Below are 27,791 nucleotides of genomic sequence, written 5' to 3'. Positions count from 1 at the left end.
AAATTATACTTTGTGTTTATGAATATATGTATATTAGCCCAATTTTGAACTAAATTATATTGTTCTTGGATGAACAATTACAGATGCCATGAAAAGTACCTAATTTCTCATATTTATAACCCTCAAAGTTGAGTGCTGTCCCTTAGATGTTTCTTTTATTTTGATTCAGTGATTCCTAGTTGAGAACATTAAGTTTGCTTAATAATGTGGTGCCTCATTCATTAGACACCCATTATAAAATTAAGACCCATACGGCATTTAGAAGCATCTAAGATAAAGACAAGTAACCATGGCAATTATCATCATCTAGCCCTATACAGGGCTCCATCCCAAGACCCTGAGATCATGACCTGAGGCGAAATCAAAAGTTGGTTGCTCAACAGACTGAGTGAGCCATCCAGGCACTCCTCAAATATTGATTTATATTACCTTTGTAATATCTGGAGCAGTTAAACAGATACCAACTACATCATTGTCAACCATGAGTTACTCTAAGCAAACATTCATAATAATCTCCAAAACCACTGTTGTATGGCTACAGTATTATGGCATACGTCAGGGGACGTTCAGCAATAGCCATAATTATAGTTCTTACATTCCTTGGTATATATACCCAAAATATTTTTAATAAAAATTGTTATGTGAGGATAAAATAACTAATTGCTGGTCCAGTAGTGGAGTTAGTTTGAAAATAAGGATTGTGGAACTTTGTGGGAACTTTGTGGTATGAATATTGGCATATGTCTGTCACTTTTTGAGTCAGAAAGAAGTAAAGATCATAGTCAACCAGAGAATTTATCCTGAGTTCTTGGTCTCAAGGTCATACTTCTTAACAATATCAAGAATTTAATTAATGTATTTTCATAGAAACTTTAGTATTTTCACTTTTCAACAAAGATCAAAATATCTGTTGTACTATAAGTTATATTTAGTTTATAAATGGCATGAATATGTAATAATCAGTAATGAAGCCAATAAAAGAAACAATTCTATCTGTGAGTATAATCTATACCATTTGTCTCAAGTGTGGTATATACATAAGATAATCCTCTGGGGTTCAAGTTATAAATGTGCTAATATATTATTTGCACTTCTATTAATATATTTTTATTCCCTTCTATTAAAATATTTCTAGCACAAAATATATAAATATATTTTTATTTCATTATTTTAATTTTTAAATGAATTTATATCTTATAATGTATATCACATTAGTACAATAGTCTATGAATATACCTTGTAAATAAATATACCTAGATAGAGATGTATGCTCTGGATTTTTTTTACTGATGGTATGTGTTAGGAAAAAAATGTGTGAAACTATTATTCTATATTGTTGACCAGAGTTCTCAACTGGGGGCAGTATCTAGAAGCATTTTTGATGGTCATGACTAGGGAGGTGAAGGTATGCTTCTCATACCTAGTGGATAGAGGCCAGGGATACTGGTAATTGTCATTCAGGTCACAGGACACTTCTCCCCAGAACATATCCTAAGAAGCTCAAAAAATCACATCTAAAATGAATTTGAGAAACCTTGCTACACAGACTGTATTTCCTATTCTTTGTTAGACAGAAAGCAAAGAAGTAAGTCTAGCTTCTGTTTCTTTTATTTTTCATCTCACTATAGACTACTTGGTTTTCCTGTGTGTGTATCTATATTTTCTAATAATTCAAGAATAGGTACCAAAAGAATTGGAGGTGCTTATGAACATCCAGAATTTTGTAAAGCCAAAATATATTTTGAATAATTAGAGGAAAAGAGGTAACAAAATATATGAAACCCTGCATAGTAGTATCTTAAATATGTGTATGACTTCATACTTCTGAGATTACCTAAATATGTTTATTAAGTTCTACCTATGTATTTGTGTCCTACCAAACCTTTTGATATTTTATAAGTTAGTTAAATTGGTATCCTGACTGACTGTAATCTAAAAAGAAAGCAGCTACTGATAAGATTGATTATTGGTAGAAAAGAATCCATCATCAGCTAGAATGAACTGTTTTGCAAAGTAGAGAGACTATATGATCTAATGATTTTGGAGAAAGATTGAACTTGAGTTTTTATTTCTGAGTTTATGTGTCTTTGGTACAAGATCCTATGCATATTCAAATTTGTTTGGGTTTCAACCCTGGGGAGGCGGGGGGGGGGGGTGGTGGTGGTGGTGGTGGTGGGGAACCCTATTTAAATCAGGAATAAGCATTCACTGTGAATTTTCCATGTTAGAGCATATGTTTTTAGATAGTGAAGACCTGCTCTTATTTGAGTTTAAATCTGAATCAAACATGTCTTATTTCTATATGTACTTGTATGCTTTAAATAAAGATAATTCCAAAGAAGTACAAAAGTCTACTTCACAAAAGTGACAAGGATTAATGACTTCAAGTATTAGAAAAATTAAGTAGAACAATATTCTATCACCAGCTTCTACTTTTGATAATGTGCCAAAGAATGTGAACCAGCTGCTCCTCCCTCTACTGAAATGTTTAAGAACTTTGGTCAGCATAGCTGAATTGTTAGCTAGATCCTTTAATTAAAATAGATCATCTAATTGATACATGAAGTTCTTCTTAAAGTCAGGGGATAAGCCTCTCAGAGTTCCCAGCAGATCCAAAAAGAAGCTTAAAATAGGGAACAATACATAAAACTAACTAAAATACAAAGGAAAATGCATTAGTGCAATAGAAGGATGAAGGAAGAAGAAAATTTAAAAACATATAAATTGCAATTAAAAGTGTTTATAGCATCTTTCTCTTTCTTTCTTTCTTTCTTTCTTTCTTTCTTTCTTTCTTTCTTTCTTTTCTTCTTTCTTTCTTTCTTCTTTCTTTCTTTCTTTCTTTCTTTCTTCTTTCTTTCTTTCTTTTTCTTCTTTCTTCTTTCTTTCTTTCTTTCTTTCTTTCTTTTTCTTTCTTTCTTTCTTCTTCTTCTTTCTTTCTTTCTTTCTTTCTTTCTTTCTTTCTTTCTTCTTTCTTCTTTCTTCTTCTTATTCTTTCTTTCTTTCTTCTTTCTTTCTTTCTTTCTCTTTCTTTCTTTCTTTCTTTCTTTCTTTCTTTCTTTCTTCTTTCTTTCTTCTTTCTTTCTTTTCTTTCTTTTTCTCCTTCCTTCCTTCCTTCCTTCCTCCTTCCTTCCTTCCTTCCTTCCTTCCTTCCTTCCTTCTTTCTTTCTCTCTCTCTCTCTCTCTTTCTTTCTTTCTTTCTTTCTTTCTTTCTTTCTTTCTTTCTTTCTTTCTTTTTCGATTTTATTTATTTGAGAGAAAGAGAAAGTGAGAGACAGAACATAAGCAGAGGGGTGAGGCAGAGGAAGGAGAAGCAGACACCCTGCTAAGCGAGCGGGATGTGGGGCTCTATCCTAGGAACTTGGGATCATGACCTGAGCCTAGGGCAGACTCTTAACCGACTGAGCCACCCAGGGGCCCCTACAGAATGCTTTCATATTTTTATGTCTCTTCCAAGTCAGTATGAGATAAGTTTAGGACAGCTGTTATGAAATAACATATATCCATTCATTCTGTAATGAAGTGGATTTAGTATTTTCTTTAAATAATAAAACCAATACTTCAGAGATAGATGGATAGATATAGATTATATTTACCTAGCTTAAGCAACCAATCAATAAGTGACAAATTTAACTTCCAAAGCTAATAATGAAAATGGGAAGGAATTTAGAGGCCTGCAGTGACTAAGTAGGCAAATGGATGTGTAATTTTCAGTACTTGCCTCTCTGAGGCTGCACAGCTATTTCTTTTGCATTCCATCTCCTAGAGACTGGTTTAGGAGAGGAAGAAGTACAGAAGTCTGAAGTCCTAGGATGCTGGCACTGCCCTTGGGGAAAGTTCAGATCTTGCATCACTTCTTGGGTATGCACACATTTCCAGTTCCCACAGAGAAGCTGATCCCTGGCAGAAGGCAAATAGACACAGTGAGACTGAGTCACAACTTGAGAATCAGGGAAATTATTTTTTAAAGGAATAAAGGCTCTTAGTAGGATCAAATTTCTGTATCTGAACAGGAAGCAGTGAAAAAATATATTTAAATCTGGATCACTTTTGAGGGAATCTGTTCCAACAATTTCAGATTGCTCTGCCATGACATAAATCAGTGTAGATTCATCTTGGAATTACTGTTATTGGTTCTCCTTCACAAACATTGACTGATAATCCTTCATTGCATTTTAACTCGACCTGACAGCTCTATATTATACCCTTTATATATGGTTAATAGGATAAACACAGGTCATGTATTAAGCGAATGTTAAGACCACAGTAAATGCCACAAATCTTTTCTGTCTTTTTTTCTGATAAAAAGTTCATTTGCTGGAAAAATCTTACAACAGTAAAATAAATTACTTTTGTTTATAATTTTATGAGTCCTCTATATTGAAAAGAATGAAAATTAATTAATCAGTACTGTCCTGAAAAGCAGAGGACATGATTTTATGACATTATGCTTCATAAAACTTAATTCTATTTGGAAATTCTTTAACTCGCTTTGTTTCTTTAAAGTTTTTCTTCTCTCTCAGTAGCTAACAGAGGTATTTGATATACCATTTCTCTACTTAGATTGACGTGGCCTTTCTGAGAGGGATCTACTCTCTTTCCTTATAACTAACGACCTATATTGCCTCAAACATGCATGTGTCTTAATAGTTTCTGCATCAACTAAATTTGTATTTCTAGAAAAAAAAACTTGTTAACAACTAAAACAGTATTTCATGCTTCTTTCTTGTCCTTTTCCCATTTTACATTATTCTTGTTTTCCCTTCTTTAATACTTCTCTCAATCCATATACTTGAGGAAATAAGTAACTACTAGGTTCAAGGAAAACAACTGCCTGCAGTGAATTATATGACTGTTTTCTCTCCCTGCTCTGCCCTCCTTTCCCTACAGTGTATGTTTTGATGTGATTTCCATGGTATCAGAGATAATGTTAAGCAGGTGCTATTAGTCTGAGGTTAGGTACTTTTATTCTAGATCTTTCTCAGATTTTATTAATTAATTTAACAAGTATTTATTAAGTGCCCCTCCTTGTCAAGCAGTGGGATCACTATGGATAATAGAAACAGGCATGGAGGTTATAGCCTTATGGGTAAAACAGGTATTGATTAATAGTCTCACAAGGAAATGTCCAAATACAAGTGTAATTGTAATAGAGAGATGCATGAGTCTGTGAAGGCCTGTAATAGGGGAGTCAGGAGTCAGGACAGGCTTCCTCCAGGAGGTTATACTTGAACTGCAATCAGAAGCTTGAGTAGGCAGGTGATAAGGGGAGGAAGATCCTTCTAGAAAGTGGGAGCAATGTGAATAAGAACCCTGTGGTGGGTAGGAAAGTGGCTAATATGAAGGACTGATGAAAGGATTTAAGTTTGTCTTTAAGAGGGAAGCTGAAGGGGTGGGGTATGGGACCCCAGGGTATGTCAAGGAATTATGGCTGGTTTTGTGTTGCCTTTTATAAGAGTAGTGGGAAACCATTGAAAGGTTTTATTTATTTATTTATTTATTTATTTATTTATTTATTTATTTACATTGTTTTTTAAAATAATTTTTTTATTTATTTATGATAGTCACAGAGAGAGAGAGAGAGAGAGAGAGAGGCAGAGACACAGGCAGAGGGAGAAGCAGGCTCCGTGCACCGGGAGCCTGACGATCCCGGGTCTCCAGGATCATGCCTGGGCCAAAGGCAGGCGCTAAACCGCTGTGCCACCCAGGGATCCCCAAGAAGAGATTTAAAAAAAAATATTTTATTTATTTATTCATGAGAGACAGAGACACAGGCAGATAGAGAAGCAGTTCCCCTCAAGGAGCCTGATGTGGGACTCGATCCCAGATCCCAGGATCAGGACCTGAGCCAAAGGCAGATACTCAACCTCTAAGCCATCTAGGCATTCCTGAAAGGTTTTAAACAGTATGCCATAAATTTGTATTTCAAGAAGATTCTTCTGACTATAGTAAGAATAATGGTTTACATAGGGCCATCGTAGAGGTAGGTAGATGAATTTGGGAGGCTGTTGTAATCCAGGTGAGAAGTAATAAATAGTAGGTTAATTTAGGGGAAATGGCAAGAAGTAGATAGATTAAATAATACTTAGGAGAAAAAAATCAAGAAGACTTACAAATTGTATATTGTGCGGTAAAGGAGGAAGATGAATGAGGTTTGGGACTTGTATAACTAAATGGATGTAGTGCCCTTTATTAAGATAAGGAACACTGGAATGAGAACAAATTTTAAAGAAAAGACCATGGGTTAGGTTTTATACATTTTGAAACTGAGATCACAAAATGTCAAATTGACTATATGAGTATGTTGCTCAGTGGAAACAAGGTCTGGACTGGAGGTATAAGTTGATATGGTAACAGGGAATGATGAGGTGCGTGGTGAGAATATGGGGAGAGGATGCTAAGGACCCAGCTTTGAAAAACTCCCAACATTTAGACTAGATAGCGAAGGTATGATCAGAGAGGTTAGAGGAAACCAGAGTTTTTATTTTATTTTATTTTATTTTATTTTATTTTATTTTATTTATTTATTTATTTATTTATTTATTTATTTATTTATTTATTTTTTTAAATTTATTTATTCATGATAGTCACACGGAGAGAGAGAGAGGCAGAGACACAAGCAGGCTCCAAGCACCGGGAGCCCGATGTGGGATTCGATCCCGAGTCTCCAGGATCACGCCCTGGGCCAAAGGCAGGCGCCAAACCGCTGTGCCACCCAGGGATCCCCAGAGTTTTTATTTTAAAAAAGACTTTAATGATGGCATTAGCGATCAGTGTTTTTTATTTTAAAATGCCTTCTTATTTTAAAGGATGGTTGATTCCAATATTGTCTGTTAAAAATAATCATTTGACCTTTCTAGACATATTTTTATCTCTTCAACAAGAAGTGGATATGTGTATGTCAGGTGTGTCTTTTACTTCTACTACTTAGAAGGGAGGTAGTTTTTGCCACAGGAAGTGTTTCATCAGGAAGCAGATGTGCTCCAGTGATAGGAGATGGGAAAGGGATGTTTTGTTATTAATTACTTAGCTCTGTATAAACAAAGACGTTGTATTTTTGAAAGATGTCTTCTTCTAGTTGGTAGAAGTGGCTCCTATTCTTAAAGCATTTCATGAATCGATCTAAGAAGGAATGTACTCTCTTGTTCAGTATCAGGACTCCAGAACTCTTTAATTGAGCATATGTCATGTCTTCTAAAGCATATGGGATATATAGAATAGGATTTCAGTATAGAAAAGGTATGTCTTAAGATAGGAAGTGATGGAAGACTATTTGTAAACTGAGAAAGCTCAAGTTCTTCCTTTTCATCTTTACTTCCCTTAGTTGAGGTAAATCTAAAAGGACATTTTAATGAGAAAATGATAGCATATTTTAAACTTTAAAAAAACAAAGACTTTTAGCATTTAAATAACACTGCAATAACTGGTCTTAATGTCACACTTATGCTCTTTAACGTTTTCAACTGTGTTCTTGGGAATGATAATTTGGAAAATGCTAATTTAAGGAAGTTATAGAATCCTGAACTGGGATTGGGATACACATGGGTTTGTTTGTTTGTTGTTTGTTTTGCTGTTAACTAAGTAATTATTGACAAATCTCTTCACTCTGACCTTTTCTGATTATGTCAAAGAGTTAGTTAAGTTGATCTGTGATGACTTTTCTAATTCCCTGTTCTCTAATTCAGAATCTGTGGATTAATGTTAAGGTTTTCATTTTTGCTGCTTGTAGGTTTTATGTATATGTATATATATTTGTATAAAGTTCTATATATATGTTGTATAAAGTTTTATATGTATATATATATACTTTCAAAAGGAGCAAAATACACATTCTCATTGTAAAGTTTATTATTACAGAAATTAGTATAAAAATGAAAATCTCTGGTAATAACAAAAATAACAATAGATTTTATTGTTAAAAAAGAAAATGACTGAAAGAAAATAGAAATAAAGGAGACAAGAATATATGATGGGGAAAAGACAGTCTCTTCATAAATGGTGCTGGGGAAAACTGGACAGCTAAATGCAAAAGAATGAAACTGGACCACTTTCTTACACCATACACAAAAATAAACTCAAAATGGATTAAAGACCTAAATATGATGGCTGAAGCCATAAAACTCCTAGGAAAAAAAATAAAAACATAAGCACTAATCTGTTGGGCATTGACCTTAGCAACATCTTTCTAAATACATCTTCTCAGGCAAGATAAACAAAAGCAAAAATAAACGATTGAGATTACTCCAAAATAAAAAGCTTTTGCACAGCAAAAAAACCACTAACAAAATAACAAGACAGCCTACTGAATGGGAGAAGATATTTGCAAATGATATATCCAATAAGGGATTAATATCCAAAATGTACAAAGAACTTATACGACTCAGCCCCCAACCCACAAATAATCCTTTTTTTTAACCCACAAATAATCCCGTTATAAATGGGCATAGGACCTGAAGAGACATTTTTCCGAAGAAGAAATGCAGCTGATCAACAGCACATGAAAAGATGCTCAACAACACCAGTCATCAGGGAAATGCAAATCAAAACCACAGTGAGATAGCACCTTCCACCTGTCAGAATGGTTATACTCAAAAACATAAGAAATAATGAGTGTTGGCAAATATGTGGAGAAAAAAGAACTCTTATGCATAGTGGGAATGCAAATTGGGGCAGCCAATGTGGAAAACAGTATGGAGGTCCTCAAAAAGTTAAAAATAGAAATACCATATGATCCAGTAATTCTACTACTGAGTATCTACATAAAGAAAATAAAAATACCAATTTGAAAAAATATATGCACTTCTATGTTTATTACAGCATTATTTATAATAGCCAAGATTTGGAAGCAACACAAGTATCCACTGATAGATGAATGGATAAAGAAGAAATGGTGTGTGTGTGTGTGTGTAAGTGTGTGTGTATAAAAAGGAATATTAGTCATAAAAAAGAATGAGAGATTGTCACATGCAACAACATGGATGGACCTAGAGTTATCACACCAAGTTAAAAAAGTAGAGAAAGATAAATACTTTATGATTTCACTTATGTGTATAATTTAAGAAACAAGTGAACAGAAAGAAAGACAAAAAAACCAGACTCTCCAATATGTAGAACAGACTAGTGGTTGCCAGAGTGGAGAGGGTTGGGGGGATTCATAAAATAGATAAAGGAGATTAAGAGTATACTTACTTGATGAGCACTGAATAATGCATAGAATTGTTGAGTTATTGCACACCTAAAACTAATATAACACTGTTAATTACACTTCAATTAAAAATAAAAAAGAGCCACTTCTCCTCTGCTGCTAATCTGCTTTCCAGTGGTAATGTCTCCTGTAGATTTTTTAACCTTCTTTTTACAGTTGACTCTTGAACAATGCAGGGGCTAGGGGCAATGACCCCTGTGTAGTCAAAAATCCACATATAATTTTTGACTATCCCAAAGCTTAACTAGTGATATCCTACTGTTGACCCAGAAACTTTACCGATAACCTATTTGGTATATGTGTTGTATACTGTGTACAGTATAATTCAATACAATACTTTTTTACAATAAAAATAAGCTACGGAAAAGAAAACGTTATTAAGAAAATCACAAGGAAGGGAAAATGCATTTGCAGTACTGTATGTATATTAAAAAAACCCTATGTAAAAGTGGACCTGTGGTCAACTGTATATGAAAGGGGAGAGGAAATACAGTCGGTTCTGTTAGCATGCTCGTTTTCAAAACCAGAACTTGTACCATGTGCTTGGTATTAAGGAACAATTTGAGTATTGAGTAAATTTTGTGTTTGCTTATGTCCCATTCGTCTGAGAGACACTCTATAAACACGGAAAAGTATATTTAGTTAAACTATAACATATAGGAAATACTCAGAAAGCATACATTTCAACCCGCTAGAAGCTACCTCCATTTCTCTACTGGGTTTATGAGCCACATCCATCCACCCAGGGTACTGCGGCTCTCTTTCAGATTTCAGATAACCCTCCTTCCACTACTTCAGAGAAAGCAGAAGCTGCAACCCTTTTGACGCCCACTTCCATAGGCAAACAAAGTTTTTTTTTCAAAGTAACCTGGCAGATTTATTTTAGAATTTAGGTGTTTCTTAACGAGTTAGCATGTATAAAATGGCCTATAGTTTTAGTTTCCTTTCCTTCTTATGTGTCATTGTTGCAGTTTCTGTGTGTGGCTCCCCAACCCCATCTTCCCCATGAGCCCTGTAGTTCTATTGTGCAATTTTGTATAGTGTGGGGATTTTTAGGAATGCATGTCACATTATAGTAGAATTGACTATAATAATAGAATCTCGAGATCAAGAGAATCTCAGAAGTTAGTTTTATCTTTAAGCCTTAGACTTGTTAAAAATCCTCTTACTACATACTCCTCTAACACCTTGTATACTTTTCCCTTTTTAATGTAAGCATTTCCTGATCAACTGGCAGTTCCAAGAGGATAGGGATGAGTGTCTGTCCTGTTCTTTTTTTTTTTTTCCTGTAGTCTGATACAGTGACTGATACATGGTAGATGCTCAATTACAATTTAAAATACTATTCTATACAGCTATAAGTACTTGTATATTTATTTAGAGAATTCATGTTGCTTTTGACTTAGAAACCAGAAGCGTTCTTAAAGCTGTGCTTTAAATATTTCATATTATTATTGTGAAAATTTTAAAGTAGTTCATTGAAATTTGAGGTGGCAGAAATGTTATTGTACTGACACTTCAATCAGCAGCCAATTGTTATAGTAGGATTTATAATGAATGTAGTAGTTCAGTGGTACTAGTGTCATTGTTTCTAATTTTAAGAAACTATAAATCCTGTAAATATTATCTTAAAAATTCATGAATTCGTCATTATATTTTGAGAAAATTCGAAAATGTAGAGTGGCAGGTTATTGTCTTAAATTCAGATGAAAGATAAAACTGGAAAAATAAATAACATAAGTTATTTATTAGGCATAACATTAGGCTTTCGTAATGATAAAAGTTATTTGAAGCATTTGACTCAAGCTTTAGCAGCCATGAGAGAGATGAGTCTTTTCCTTTATTTCTTTAACTATCCTTCTTAGAGACTGTCACTTCCTCAGTCTGTAGCTATTTTGCTTTCTGATTTCTCTTGGGTCTTTTTCTGTATTTATTATTTTCCAGTTCCATGTTCCTTAAATAGGGAAGTTTTTCGTAAGAAGGTTTGTGGTACTTCCTCAAAAGAATTGAGCTGATGATTTAGAAAATGTGATAATTATTTTTACCTTACCTATTTAGTATATAAAAGAATTTTCTCATTTAACATTGAGTCTCTGAGTTTCAGTGTTGATTACAGGGCTCAAGTTCTACTGTGCAACTTTATTATAGCTTTAAAAAAAAGATTTTATTTATTTATTTGAGAGAGTGAGAGAGAGAGAACACATGACTGGGGGAGGGGGAGAAACTGATTCTCCACTGAACAGGGAGCCTGACCCTGCATGAGGCTCAATCCCAGGACCCCAGGATTATGTCTTGAGCTGAAGACAGACGCTTAACTGACTGAGCCACCCAGGTGGCCCCTCAAAATTATAGTCTTAGTTTAATTTTCCATTGAGGTATCTCAATAGGAGATGATCTTGATTAACTCCCCTCTCCCATAAAACCTGTGGATCTAGGGATGCCTGGGTAGCTCAGCAGTTAAGCGTCTGCCTTTTGCCCAGGGCGTGATCCTGGAGATTTATTCTCATGAATAAATAAATAAAATCTTAAAAAACCTGTGGAACTAGATTTTTTTTATATTGGTTACAAGATACTCTGAAGTGGTCTTTGTATTATAGACCCAAAGGAAATAATTGCAAAATTAAAAAAAATTGTTTAATATTTTATTTCAGTGTAATTTCAAGCCTATAGAAAATTTGCTGAAGTGCAAAGAATGCTTATATATCCTTTACCTACATTTAATAATTATGTATTTTGCCCCATTTGCTTTATCATATTTATCTACTTTTCTATGCATAGTTTTTTCTTGAATCATTTAAGAGTAAGTTGGAAACATCATGCTCCTATGTCCCTAAATACTTCTGTATGAATTTCCTAAGAATAAGAACATTCTCTTTTGTAATCGTAAAATTATCTAAAATCAGGAAATTTAATGTTGATATGATTCTATTATCCATAATCCATATTCTATTTTGTCAGTTCCAATAATGTTCTTTATAGCTGTTTTTTTTTTCTTTTCCCAGTTTAGGCTCCCATCCACAATCATGCATTGCTTTTAATGGTTTCTCTGTAGTCTCCTTTGAATTACAACAGTTTCATAGCTTTTCTTTGATTTTCTTGACCTTGACATTTTTGAAGCAAGGACAGTTATTTTATAGATCTGTGATTTGAGGTTTTCTGATATTTCTTGTGATTAGATTAGATTTAGGTTATGTATTTTTAGAATAATACACAAGTATGTATCTTTCACAGTTCAATATTAGGAGGTACATAAAGTTAGTTCCAGTATTAGTATATATGTATGTATGTATGTATTCATTCATTCATCCATCCATTTATTCTCTTCCATGTGTTTTTTATCCTTTCCTCACGCATAAAATACACAGAAAGTAGTTTCAGAATCACCAACCTGTAACACTGGCTAAGCAAACTACTAACTAAAAGTTCAGTATTGCTTACGATTTTTTAAGGTAAAATTTAATTATGGGAAAATGCATAAATCTTTTTTTTTTTTTTTTTTACGAGTTTATTTTGAGAGAGTGAGCTCATGTATGCACAGAAGCAGGAGGAGGGGCAGAGGCAGAGGAAGGGAGAGAATCTCAAGCCCACTCCGTGCTGAGCCAGTACTGGGGAAGATCTCACAATTCTGAGATCCTGACCTGAGCCAAAATCAAGTCAGTTGCCTAACTGAGCTACCATGGTGCCCCTCAAAATGCATAAATCTTAAGTACGTGGATAGCTTTTTATAAATACATAAACCCATATTCCTATCTCTATCAAGACTTAGAAAGTTTTCATCACCCCAGAAAGCTTCCTGGTGCCTCTTTCCTGTTAATAGCGTCCTCTACCACTGACAACTGTTTTTCTGAAATTTTTCCCCATCATAGATTAGTTTATCTGGTTTTAAAATTCTGTAGAAATGGAATCATACAGTATGTACTCTTCTATGTCCAGTTCCTTTTGTTGGCATAGTATCTGGGATATTCATACACATTTTTTTTTTAGTTGTTGTTGTTAATAGTTCATTCTTTTTCTGGCTGAGTAGTACATCATTGTATGAAAATACCACAATTTAGTTTATTCATTCTACTGTGATGGGCATTTGGGTTGTTTCCAGTTTTTGTCTGTTCTAAATAAAGCTGCTGTGAACATTGAAGTATAAGTATGTGTATTTTAATTTCTCTTGAGTAAATATGCCTGTGAGTGAAGTGGAACTGCAGGGTCTTGGGTAGATGTAGGTTTTTTTGTTTTTTTTTTTTAAGATTTTATTTTATTTATTCATGAGAGACACAGAAAGAGAGAGAGAGAGAGAGAGAGAGAGAGAGAGAGAGAGAGAAAGGCAGAGACACAGGCAGAGGGAGAAGCAGGCTCCATGCAGTGAGCCTGATGTGGGACTCGATCCCAGGACACTGGGATCACGCCTTGAGCTGAAGGCAGATGCTCAACCGCTGAGCCACCAAGGTGTCCCTAAGATGTCAGTTTATAAGGAAAATGTTAAATTTGTTTCATAGTAGTTGAACCATTTTATGTTCCCATTACCAATTATGAGTTTTCTGGTTGCTCCACTTCCTCACCAACACCTGTACTGTTTGTTAGGTCTTTAAATGTTAGCCATGCTATTGGATGTGATTGATATTTCATTATACATTTAACTTGTATTTCTCTAATTACTAATGAGGTTGATTATTTTTTCATATGCTTATTGACCATTCATATAGATTTCTTTGTGAAGGGTTTGTCCAACTTTTTTTGCCTATTTTTTAAATATTAGGTTTCTTTCTTTTTTTCTTTTTACTAATTGTAGTTCTTTATATATTGTAGTACAAAGCAGAAGATAATTGAATTGTGAATATTTTCTCCCATTTTGTGACTTATTGATTTTATAATGTCTTCTACTGAACAGACACTTTTGGTTTTTGTGCAGTTTTATTTATTTATTTATTTATTTATTTATTTATTTATTTATTTATTTTTAATTTATTTTTTATTGGTGTTCAATTTACTAACATACAGAATAACCCCCAGTGCCCGTCACCCATTCACTCCCACCCCCCGCCCTGTGCAGTTTTATTTGTTTATATTTTCCTATCATGGTTATTGCATTTTTGTATTCTAAGAAATCTTCTACCCTCAGTTCACAAACATAGTCTATGGTTTATTTTCTAAGCATTATAGTTTTATATTTTACATTTAGGTTTATTTTCATCACAGATAAATTTTGTAGATGGTGCGATGTGCCATTAATAGAGATTAGAACTTAATGTTTATTGTTTTTGTCTGTGCAGAGTCAGATTTCTGGGGTTTTTTTCTTTTTGCTTTTTTTAAAGAGAAAATTTTGTGATTGTAAGACACTCTACTTTGATGTGTATTGCTTTTGGGAAAGCCAAATACTTCAGCATTTCTTTAATATAGACATGTATAAATTTGGAGCCTATAAAAACAAACAAAAATGGGATTATTTCCTTATGATAATGGAAATAACTAAAACACTTTAATATGTTTAAAAGAATAGATAAGGTACTATAAATTTCCTATTTCTATAGTAGTAACGAGACTGTGAGAATGGTTTTTCATTGTACGTGTTCTACAACTATGTTTTTACTTTTCCAGATGAAATTATTTTTTCTAAAACTTGTAAAGTGATTTGATTATCATGTTGTATCTCTTTTATTGGTGGCCTAAAGTCTGTCAGGCTTTCCATTTGAAACCCCTGTTTTTAGGGTTTTATGAGCAGACATTTGAAGAAAAAAATTAACCAGCTGGCAACTTGGCATTCATGATCTTGTTTCACTATAAGGTACTTTGCTTTAAGAAGATTTTAAATAGTCAGCTCTTTTTTTTTTTTTTTTAAATTGTAAGCAGCACAAAGAAGAGGCAAGGAATTTCTTTGTTTAAACAGATAGGGAATGTATTTCCAGACAGCTTATCCCAATTAGATTTACAAAGGAAACTTTCCCTTTTAGAAGTCATTTAGTATATATGTTCCTGTGTTCTGGTTCCCACAAGATATTGCCTCAAGACTTTGCTTTTCCTTTGCTGCAGTTCATAGTAAATATCCTCTGTCCCCGTTTTCTTTTCTGTCCATTTATGCTTTTAAAATTCTCCCTACTATATTTATCTACATTTAAGATGGCTTTAAATTTTGGCATTTTTTTGGCCATCTTGACTTGTCCTTGCACTGTCTGCTTGAGTAAAACAGTGTATGACTTTACCTATTGGTTGAAAAACAGTATTAATTTTGAGTGAAGTGGTGGTGTAAATAGCAATGATTTTCTTGAAATTAAATTTCTAAACTACATATTTTTAGAAACTATTCTGAAGAGTTGTCACTTCAAGGGCAGGCTTAGGCAAGTTTTCTTTCTTCTTCCGTAAAATGTGGATGTCAGCCTGACTACTTTCACAATCTGTTTTTAACCCACTATCATTTGCATGGTGAACACTTAACTGCTATTGGTCTACAAAGGTGTTTGTGGGTTTTTTTTGCCGTTTTTATTTCACTTCTTATTTTCTTTAAAATCATTTCCTGAAAACTTAGCACAGAAATGTAACCTACAGCAGGAAGCGAGATGATCTTCTGGAAATCTTTGCTTTTGTTGCACTCTGAAGATTCTTTGCTGCAGGCAAGAGAGTTTTGGGTGCTGCTAAAATTTCGGAGATCTGGGAAAATGGGGTAATAACATGACACCAGCTCTTAAGCAGCAACATCTGCTGTGGTTCAAAGCCACACAAAGAAAGCTGCTTAAGCAGTTGAATATTTTGGACTGCACGGACAAGTGTGGTTCAACTGCAAAGACTGCAGAGTAGAGGAAACTTAAAGTTAAGAGAAGTTGGTAAAAAATGGAGTCGTGGAAGATGAGCATCTTTAAGAGACAGACATCACCTTGTCCTCCAAGCTATCGAAGATCTTTGTCAGAACCTGCTTATGCAAAATCAGAGATAGGAATAAGCTTAAAGAGTTATCCATGGCGTGGTCCAGTGAAAATCAAGAGGAAGAAAAATGAACATGCTGTTTCCAGTCTAGGAAAGCCACTGGGTGCTTATCGGTGGCAAACACATCCCAGCTGTAGGTGGAAAGGGGGCAAAAGGGAGAGGTTACAGACTAATAAAAGAGACTTGGATGAACGGCAACAAAAGGTCCTGCCAGAGATGGTTGGTAGTAATGCTTCTTCCTCTGCTATTGAGGTCCTTGGAGCACCAACAGAGAAGCTGAACCTGGTCAACACCCGGTCACTTCGGGTTCCATTCACCAGATCTATTTCAGAGCCAGAACCTCGCTGCAGTATCAGATTTGTTAGATCATGGCCGACTACAGGAAGGTCAGAGGAGTCTGAACAGCAGGGATATTTCATCCGTGGCATTTTCTCTACTCTTTCCAATGGCTTCTCCAGGATGCTGAGTCTGAAAGGAGAATCAACCAATGAGCCAGTAAGAGAAGGTATATTGTGATGAATAAGGGGATAAAGAAGGGATGGCTCAATTTTAGTTACTATTGGAATTTTAATTATTTCTGTTTTATAATAAGATAAACCATTCTATTTGATCATTATAAAATGAATTTGTACAGTTTTTATTTTTTTATTTTTTATTTTTTTAAATTTTTATTTTTTTTTTATGATAGTCACAGAGAGAGAGAGAGAGAGGAGAGAGAGGCAGAGACACAGGCAGAGGGAGAAGCAGGCTCCATGCGCCGGGAGCCTGATGTGGGATTCGATCCCGGGTCTCCAGGATCGTGCCCTGGGCCAAAGGCAGGCGCTAAACCGCTGCGCCACCCAGGGATCCCACTTTGTACAGTTTTTAAAGTGATAAACACTGCTTCAGAAATCCTTTTTCAATGAATGATAGTAAATAATAGTAAAGAATACATTGTTTAAATTAAGGAATTTTTCCCCTTTATGTTATATTCTTGAATTCTACTTTGGAGCCTATGTAAAAGTGTTTTGTATCATTTTGTTTCATTTTGTTTTTTAACCCTTATCTCCACTGATATACTTTTGCAAGTTAAATGAGATTTAGAGGAGATATAATCAAATAATTTCCTCATGAGAAAGTTGAGAATTAGAAAATAGAATTATTATATTCTCATAAAAATAAATATTATTAGAACTATTTAGAGCAGAATTGTATTGAGAGCTTTAAATTGGTTAGAATTTTCATTTGCTTGTGTCATAAAACTACACAATTTGAAGATGAAAGCAAGAGATACAAATCTTTTTTTTTGATACAAATCTTGAATGTGTTCAGATGATAAAATAGAAGCTTATGTTTGATTCATTTTTTTTTTAAACCTCATGTGGGACTTATTTAAACTTAAAAATCTTTTATATTGATGGTAGCACTGTTAAATACAAAAAAAGAACTCTTAAAGTTTTATGTGATTGCCTTGGAAATGATTGACCTTATCTGCTAAACTATTTCAGTTATGTGTTACGACCATGTTTGTTTGTTTGTTATTTTTGGAAACTTCAGCACTAAAACTGATAATATCTCCATCCAGTTGAGGTCATTTTTGAGCAAGCTCTTACTATTAGAATATTTCAGCTTATCTTTACTGTAAGGTTGACCACATCAGGAAAAGTTTAAACTCTTCAGAAAATTATGGGAGTTGTTGAAGAATTATGCTGTTGGAGTACAGTTTAATTTCTTTTAAAATGAAGATGGAGAATGCAAAGGCTGACCTATCAGTGAAAAATTAAATAGTTTTCCAAATATATGTGTGCCAGTAATTCGGCATTCCTTTTAAACTTTATCCTCCCTAGATTTTCCTTTGCTCAGTGAGTTTTAATGATACTATTAAGTGTATCTATTTTCTTCTTACCCTTGACTTATAAATAATTACCAAGAGCAAAATCTTTTTAATATGCCTGCATTAACATTCTGTTGAAATTTCTGGAAGATGATGTTGTTGGATTTCCTTGGATGCCAGTGTGTGTGCTTCCTTATCAGATGATGACAGGATGATGTAAAGGAGTAGTAATTTCCAAGGAAATTAAGAGTTTGAAATAAATTCTTAAGATCAGTGCCTCTCAATAGTTAATATGTGTGCATTTGATAAAAGAAAGCTATAGGGTTTTGGGGGTTTGGGTTTTTTTAAAAAAAATGTTTGTGTTCATAAAGTTTTTGGGCTTTTGTACTTAACTTTCAGTTTCTAGTATATTTGCATATTTGCCAAGCTATTGGCTGCCTAGTATGAATGATGTGCTCAAAGACTGTCCCTACTTTTTACACATTTATGGTTTACTTAAGAAGATACAAAATAGTCTATATTTACTGTATTCCTAATATATTTCCTAATATTCTTTATTGCTTATAAGCATATAATAACTATATATTTGGAAGCATAAACAGTTTAAGGTGCTATGAGAAGGGATTTCAAGTCCAGTAATTAAAGAATAGTACACATTATTCTTTCCAGTCAAATCAGCAATTTTTATTAAATCCTGTGATCCTCCCCTAAGTGCTTCACCAGTGAAGATTCAAGCTCTTAAAACTGAAATACTGTTTAATACAAAGATTGGAGCTCATTCTTGTCTGGAGATATTTTCTCTGTGAGCAGTAGCACATGCCCAGCAGAGTCCATGTCTGTACTTTTCAAACCTTCTGGAGGTGTAAACTTTCTTGCATTTCCATTCCCCACAATAGAAGGAATACAATTGGCTCAGAACACCTGAATTCTACTTCCATCTGTGCCACTTATCATCTGTGAAGTTTCATCTCTGAATCTCTCTTTACACTTTATAGAATAATAATTCCTTCTTCACAAGTGATAAATGAAATTTGAAAATGCTATGTACATTATAGTTTACATAACATTTATTCATAGGTGCCATGTGAATAAAAAGTGTTCTTATCAGAGTTGCTACTATACTATTGTAGCAAGATATGGAATATTAATCCATAGGTGTCTTTAAGACTGTGTTAAGAAAATTAATATATTTCTTAATTTGAAGCCCACTAGTGTTTGTTACTTTTCTTTCTCAGTATGACTGCAAGATACAAGAGGCATTAAGTAATGTAGTATGCATTTAAAGCATATAAAACAATGTTTGGCAAATGGCATTTGTTCAATATATATTAGATCTTGTTTCTGTTAGGAAAACGAACTTAAATTGATAGAGACCTTTTTTTTTTTTTAAACTAGGAAGGAAAAGGAGATACCTGATTGTTGAGTGTTGTAATTAACAAATATAAGTAAATTGCAATGTTCTTAAATTCTGTGTACCCTCATTTGTTCTGAGCGTGTGTATGTTCTGAGCATAAACAAGTTTCTTGTGTCACAGCTGACCATAATTACCCTCATGCTTAAAGCAGTGAAATATATCATGCTCAGGGTCCCTAAACAATTTAAGAGGGAAAAACTCAAAGGCTTCACTACTATTCCAGTTGTGGAGATATTCATTTATCTGATGTAGGTCAGATAATATATAGGTCAAATGACATGATATAAAAAATATGATATACTTTTTATAGCTAAAAGTAATTCCAGCTGCTGTGGGGCCCATGTCTAAGCACTGAGTCAACATGTTTGCAATAGTGGAAGTAAATTGAAACACCTGATAAATGAGGAGTAACAAACCTATCACAGCATATCAAATCAACAAAATGTCATAGGGCCTATTAGTTGCCACTCACTAGCTATGTGAAACTTAGAAAAATATATATATATTTTTAAAGATTTTGTTAATTTATTCATGAGAGACACAGGCAGAGGGAGAAGCAGGCTTCCGCAAGAAGCCCGATGCGGAACTCGATCCTGGATCTTGGGATCACACCCTGAGCCCAAAGCAGATGCTCAACTGCTGAACTACCCAGTCATCCCGAAACTTAGAAAAAACATTATGTAATGGTAAACATACATGGGGTGTAAACTCTATGTTACTGGGAGGCAATTTGATTCCTAAATTATCATTCTTCCTCAGGTAGGCTTAACAAAGAAAAAAGGAAAAAAAAAAAAGAAAAGATAGTAGGGAAGAAAATTAAATATACCCTATGTAGCTCACTTTTTTAAAAAAATATTTTATTTATTTATTTACGATAGACATAGAGAGAAAGAGAGGCAGAGACACAGGCAGAGGGAGAAGCAGGCTCCATGCCGGGAGCCTGACGCGGGACTTGATTTCGGGACTCCTGGATCATGCCCTGGGCCAAAGGCAGGCGCCAAACCACTGAGCCACCCAGGGATCCCCTGTAGCTCACTTTCTGGTTACAGTTTATGTCTGCTTAAAATGACATTATAATATCATAGTGGTAAGAATATTCTCTCCCCAGTGTTAGTTTTTAAAGACCTCTAGCTTGGGAATTAGAAGACAATTTTTTTTTCCTACATAGTTTTCTTTTAGCATGCTCATTCAATTTTTAAGCAAAATTTTTTATGAAAAATCCTATTGGAAAGGGCCTCATACATTAATTCAACAAGAGTTTGTTGAATTCCTAAGACGCAGTTCTTAGTGCTGGGAATAAGCACATTATTTTATTAAGTAACTAGCAGCTTCCTCACTTATTCTAGGAAATCATTAACCAATTTAGAAAAAAAAAAGTACTTTAAGTTCCTAAGATGTACATCTAATAAATATTGATGAGGATTAATTAGTATAAGAACTTATATAATGCCTCAGATCTTCTCTATAATTGGACCTTCTCTTTTTCTACATTGTCATTAAAAAAGATGTCTGCAAAATACAGAAAAATATGTTCCCTTTATACCGTTTTTCCTAAGGGTCACTGCATTTCTGTGATTGAGTGTAACACCTACCTAGCTAGGATATTAGTTATTAATTAGCTATTTATAGTTGCAGGATTAATATTTGCACATTACATATTAATATGTACCAAATTATTTTTTTCACATGACTTCAGCATAGGTTTAAAATATTCAGGGCAGCCCTGGTGGCTCAGCAGTTTAGCGCTGCCTTCAGCCCAGGGCGTGATCCTGGAGACCCGGGATCGAGTCCCACGTCAGGTTCCCTTTGTGGAGCCTGCTTCTCCCTCTGCCTGTGTCTCTGCCTCTTTATCTCTCTGTCTCTCTATCTCTCTGTCTCTGTGTGTCTCTCATGAATAAATAAAATCTTTTAAAAAAATATTCTGAGTGTCTCTATGCTTAAAAGTGTTTCCTGGAATTTCTCTTATTTCACAGATTTTTCTATTTCTGTAAGCAATAAGTTTTTTTTTTTCACCCTGCAAAATGAAATAAACTTTTCTCCAATCATAGAAGTAAAAAAATCATTGCATAAATTTTTAAGAGAAAAATGTAAGGAAGACCATTAAAATGAATTATAATCCTTAGTAGCAAACTAAGGATTTTAATCTTAATTGTAATTAAAATTTCTAAATTTATTTTCAGGTACCAAACAGGTAGATGATAGTTAATGTAATATACTGCTTAGTCTTTATGTTGGTGTTATATCTGAGATTAAATTCTGGCTCTCTTTTTAGCTGTGAAGTAGATATAACTACCTAATTCTGTTTTCTTTATAAGAAAATAATATTGTCCATCAATAGATGAATGGATAAAGAAAATGTAATATATATCTTTACACTGGACCATTAAACGAAATCTTGCCTTGTGCAGCAACATAGGTGGAGCTCGAAAGTATAATGTTAAGCAAAATAATTCAACCAGAGAAAGACAATCACTTATGTGGAATTTATTTATTTATTTATTTATTTATTTATTTATTTATTTATTTATTTATTTATTTATGATAGTCACAGAGAGAGAGAGGCAGAGACACAGGCAGAGGGAGAAGCAGGCTCCATGCACCGGGAGCCCGACGTGGGATTCGATCCTGGGTCTCCAGGATCGCGCCCTGGGCCAAAGGCAGGCGCCAAACCGCTGCGCCACCCAGGGATCCCACTTATGTGGAATTTAAAAAACAAAACAAATGAGCAAAGGGGGAAAAAGGGAGAGAGAGACAAACCAAGAAACAGACTCTTATAGAGAATGAACTGGTGGTTACCAGAAGAGAGGTGGCTGGTGGGAATAGGTGAAATAGGTGATAGGAATTAAAGAGTGTACTATATCATGATGAGCACTGAGTAATGTATAGAATTGTTGAATCATTATATTTTCTAGCTGAAACTAACAACATTGTATGTTAACTATACTAGAATAAAAATTTAACACAATAAAAATATAGAGCTGTAATATAGATGCTGTAGTTGTAACAAGGATTAAATGAGATAGCCTGTGCCAATTGCTTTGCCTAACTTATAGTGAGAGCTCAATTACTAGTAGCTTTAGGGGCACTTGGATGGTTCAGTCGCTTAAGCACTTGACTGACTCAGGTCATGATCTCAGGGACCTGAGATTGAACCCCACCTTGGGCTCCATGCTCAGCAGGGAGTCTGCTCATCCCTCTCCCTCAGTCCTCCCCCCCCCACTCATGCTCTCTCTGTCTCTCTCAAATAAATAAATAAATAAAATCTTTTTTAAAAATAGCATTTTTAAAATAAAAATAAAGCTATCTGTTCATGAGAATACATCTTGGAATTTTCTTGGAGTAGGCCCAAGAAATGTTATAATCTTTTTTTTTTTTTTAAGATTTTATTTATTTATTCATGAGAAACACAGAGAGAGGCAGAGACATAGGCAGAGGGAGAAGCAGGCTACCCATGGAGAGACTTGGGGGACTTAGGGACTAAGTCTACAGGCTACCCATGGAGAGGCAATCCATGGGGGACTTAGGGACTCGATCCTGAGACTCTGGGATCATGCCCTGAGCATGACACTAACCACTGAACCACCCAAGCGTCCCTACAATCTTAATTATACATTTATAAATCATTTCTCTTTTTAAAGATTTATTTATTCATTTTAGAACAACAGGGAAAGGGAGAGAGAGAAATCTCAAGCAGACTCTGCGCTGAGCATGGAGCCTGATGTGGGGCTTGATCTTATGACTCTGAGATCATGACGCCAGCCAAAATCCAGTCAGATGCTTAACCAACTGAGCCACCAAGTGCCCCAATCATTTCATTTCTTTTGTTTTGTTTTTTAAGATTTTATCTTAAAGTAATCTCTATACCCAGTATGGGACTCAAACTCAAAATCACAGGGTCAAGAGTTGCATGCTCCACTGACTGAGCCAGCCAGGCACCCCTATAAATCATTTCTTAAGATAACAGTTTTGTCTAAGTGGTACTTTCTAAATGTGTTCTCAAATTCTGGGAGTACTTCATTTTAGCTTCTTATTTACTAACTGCTTAGTTAGTAGAAGAACCATTGCAATTTTTTTTTTAATAATATGTAGACTTCCCAACCAAGAGCTATGTGTGTATGTACACTTCCATTTGTTTATGACTTCTTTAATTTTTTCATCAGGATTTTGAAAATGTTTTTAAGAAAAATTAACTGTCACATGTTTTATACTTGTGATTGATCTCTGTTTTTATTGCATACTTTACAGTTAATTTTAAAGATGATGGCCGGCCTGGGTGGCTCAGCAGTTGGGTATCTGCTTTTGGCTCAGGGCATGATCCTGGAGTCCCCGAGATGAAGTCCTTCATCTGGCTCCCTGCATGTTGCCTGCTTCTCCCTCTGCCTATGTCTCTGCCTCTCTCTATGTGTCTCTCATGAATAAATAAATAAAATCTTAACAATTTTTTTTAAAGATAATAAAGTATGTTGGTTTTTATACTGAGCTCTAGTTTATTACTGATTATTTATCTGATATTTAAAATCAGCATCCCTTATTTTAGAAGCAGAATATTTTAGAGCAAAGAAGATCATTCTTTGGGGACATGAAGACCTGTTTCCAAACTCTGTATGTCATCAATAATAGTATTACAGCAAATTTCAGTATAACAATATTGGTTCATGTCATGATTTGATTTTTCTTATCAAAAAAATATTGATGCTTATTGTAGTATTACAAATAAGGCAAACGCATGAGTTAGTTAATTTAAAAATTAGACCATGTATGACCCATTAATAACAATGGGTCAGAATGAAGAATGATAATTAAAATAATTAAAAATATTTTTAAAATCTGGCTGTGCAAGATTAGTGATGTCATTAGTGATGTGACCTTGGGCAAAATATTTTCTCTCTCTGAGCCTAGTTTTCTCATTTATAATGAAGAAATATACATACTTCGTAGGTTGTCCTGAGGTTTAAATGAAATGGGCTGTGTAAAGTCCATAGCACAGTGCTTGTCAAGTGGTAAGAGCTCAGTGAAAGTTAACGCCCAGTGATGTAACTAGAGCCAGCTTGCAGACGCCAGTCTGTTAATGTGTATCTATTCTCAATTGCCATGTAGTGACATTACATTGATACCCTCAAATTAACCATGGTGGGACTATTAATACCTCAGAAACATTGCAAATCAAAAGCTGGTGATGGTGGTGGGTGGCAGCGTTTCAGAAGTGGTAGCTATTAAAGTTTTAGCAACATACCACTGGTAACATTATTATTTAAAATTTTAGAGTTAACCAGTATTAGAAAAAATATGATTTTGACTCTAGGTTTAAATATATTTATCACATTAAGAAATTTTATATTTAATGTTTTAGAGTATTAAAGTTGAATACTGAGTTGTATCAAATTGAGATCTATTGAGATGTATTTTTTTTAAAGATTTTATTTATTTATTTGATAGAATGAGAGAGAGCACAGGCAGAGGGAGAGGGAGAAGCAGGCTCCTTGCAGAGCAGGGAGTCCAATGTTGGGGTCGATCTCAGGACCCTGAGATCATAACCTGTGCCAAAGTCAGATGCTTAACTGGCTGAGCCACCCAGGTGCTAAAGATCTTTTTTTTTTTTTTTTAATCACTTTTTTCTATTATTCTACTAGCATTGAGATATATGGGATAATCTATGTATGGTGGACAATTATTTTAAGGTGTTTTTTGCTGAAATATGCTAGCAGTTTTTGTTAAAATCATTTTTTGTTTTGTTTTGGTTTAAATCATCTGTGACTATAATCCTACTTCTCAGATTACAGAGTAATATTTTTGGATCCTACTATCAAGTGATTTTGAGATAAAAACTGTATATTGCTTTTTTTTAGCCCATTGAATAAAATATAATCCTTTTCTAAATTTTAGAATATAAATCATGCTTTAGAAATAAACTCTAGTGGGGACACCTGGGTTATTCAGTCAGTTGAACATTTGGCTCTTGGTCTTAGCTCAGGTCTTGATCTTAGGTAGTGAGTTCGGGCTCCATGCTGAGCTTTATCCTTGGCTTGAAGACTACTAAAAGATAAAAATAATTATGTCTAGTGAATTCATTCATGGTACTTTTATTATTTAGTAATTTTACTTTGAATTGATTAAAATTTTTGCATTCACTATTATTGATAACTTTTTCTGCTTGTTTCATTTTGGTACTTTATGTTTTAAAAATTATTTTAACCTGGATTTTTAGTTTATTAATATGTGCTAAGTAATTTTGTTACCTCCAGTGTTAATGAAACTAGTAATCCAATGAACATAAAAATTCAAACTAATTATTAGGTATAATTGATTTAAAAAAATTTTTTAGGTTACTTTACCTCATTGAATTTGCACCAAAGGTTCCAATGAAGCTATTCTTGAAAGTAAAATTTTCTTGTTTTTTGTCTCATGCTTCAATGATCAGATTTCACTCTTTCCATGTGGTTTTGCAATTTCTGAGCAATCTGACAAATAAAATGAAAAAAATATGTGCTTATGTGCGAAGACTTTCCTTAATAAATAACTGGCTAGCTTGACTTCTTTAGCTAAAACAAAGATATTTACTTATATTCACCAAGTCATTAAGTTGAGAAGTAAAACATATGAGAGCCAGTATCCTAAGTATTAAAAATTTCTTAGCCAGTTTATTTATCTGAAATATCCTGAAATGTCGATTTCCTAAAAAAGATTATTAACTGTTATCCCATGTTCTGGCTGCCAGTATCTTTTTTCATGCTAGATTTCTTGAAATTTGAGTTGTTGAGCTTTTTATTACCAAACCCTGAGATAATCAGAAGATGTTCTTTGTTGAGATGTTAAGTGCAAAGGATCCAGCCTAGTGTGGTCAATGGTAATTAATGGTGACATCAAAGAGTAGTTTTTCTAGACTATGCCTAAAGTCTTGAGTGCTGAGCCATCTCTAACCTAGGATGGAATTTATTTCTTCATAGGTCAGTAATCTGGTGGTTCACTTAGGGGCATGATGCCATAAATATTTAACTATCTCTCCGTGTTAGAATTTGCTATTAATCTTCGTTTCTAAAATGAGAGATTCTAATGTTAGGGTCTAGGCTAAAAACCAGTAGAATTCTCAGTTTCTAAAACTTGCCTTGTTGTCCAAGTAATATTTTTTGATGTATGTTGCAACTAGGTCATTTTTTTTTACTACTCAGTTTACAACATGGTGAGGAAGCAAATATGTAAGCAAATACATAACACAAATAATCCCTGACAACATGTCATTTGGGATAGGTTTGGATTAATAAAAGTCTCCCAAGGTAAGGAAAGGCATTAGGGGTATTTTACACAGGGAACAATGGTAAGTGTTAGGAGTACACCTAGGGAATGGTGAGAAGTTCACAAAGTGAAAAACATAGATGGGAACGTGAGTAGATGTGACTACAAAGGAAAATGAGTTAGTGTTTGAAGAGTTCTATGCTGAGTACTAAGTTAAGGCTTTTGAATTTCAAAAGTAACAGATTTAATGTAGGAGATAAGTTTTATTTTTTGGAGGACAATTTATGTTAGCATGGATGGTGGACTGATGATGAAGAGATACAATTAAATTGTGTCAGTTTAAGTGATACATAATAGAAGCTTGAATTAAAGAAGTGTCAACAGTAAATGAAGGTAGAAATTACAGTAAGAAGGCATTTCTGAGGTAGATGGGTAGAATTTCTAGAATATTGCAGAAGGCAAATAGGGATCCAGAATAATAAGGTTAATAATTTGGAAAATGGTGATATCCTTACCTGATTTTGAGAATAAAGAAGGTAGAGCAAGATCAAAGGGGAAGGCGGTGAACACGTAGTTAGTAATTTGTATATGCTTGGTTTCACAACCTCTGAGTATTTAATATGCATTTATCTGGTTTACTTTTCTGAATAATCCTATGAGGGTAGTTGGAATGATTCTCCTTTTGAAAGTAAGGAATTAGAGAATCAGAAAGGTTCAGTTACTTCTCTAAGACTACATAGCTAGTAAGTGGTAGGTCCCAGGTCTCTGACTTCAAGCCCCTGTTCTTACCTCTCCATTTTGTGACCCTCTTTGAGAAAATGATGCCTCAGAAGTTTTCAAGAACCTGGGAGCATCTGTCCATTGAGCACTGAGAAATGGGGCAGCAGTTCAAGAGCAAAGATCAGTTTCCATATGAAGATTTACATTTGGGAATCAGAAGCACAGGGATGCTGAAGCCACAGGAGTGGGTGAGATCACTTAAGGCAGGGGCTGTGAGGGTCGTGAGAGTGTCCAGGCTAGCACTCTGACCTTGGCACATCTGGCCATCTTAGTTGAGGCTAACCAGAGTCTCTTAGCAGAGCTGCTCAATGTTTATGATGAGGAGTTTACCCATTGTGGTAGCAGGCTTACAATTCTTTTTTTATGCACACACACACCTTAGTTATTTTTATTTAGTGGCTTTATTGAGATATAATTTACATACCATAAAGTTTATTCACTTG

The 27,791-nt window shown here is 34.4% G+C and overlaps 1 protein-coding gene across 9 annotated transcripts in view; it reads left to right on the top strand.

The window, feature by feature from the left end:
* Positions 1-27,791, top strand: part of RASAL2 (RAS protein activator like 2) — a 347,793-nt gene that overhangs the window by 97,907 nt on the left and 222,095 nt on the right. For 5 of the 9 annotated variants that reach the window (XM_035718819.2, XM_025430189.3, XM_025430188.3 and 2 more), the window contains exon 1: positions 9,777-16,616. The exons of the other annotated variants lie outside the window; for them this stretch is intronic. In XM_035718819.2, coding sequence (XP_035574712.1) covers positions 16,019-16,616 — 598 coding nt within the window. In that variant the 5' untranslated portion in view covers positions 9,777-16,018. Of the gene's footprint in view, positions 1-9,776; positions 16,617-27,791 lie in introns of those variants that run through there. 9 annotated transcript variants of the gene reach the window in all.

The sequence above is a fragment of the Canis lupus genome, chromosome 7 (genome assembly GCF_003254725.2).
Source record: "Canis lupus dingo isolate Sandy chromosome 7, ASM325472v2, whole genome shotgun sequence".
Classification (NCBI taxonomy): Eukaryota; Metazoa; Chordata; class Mammalia; order Carnivora; family Canidae; genus Canis; species Canis lupus.
This window is presented reverse-complemented; position numbering and strand designations above follow the sequence as displayed.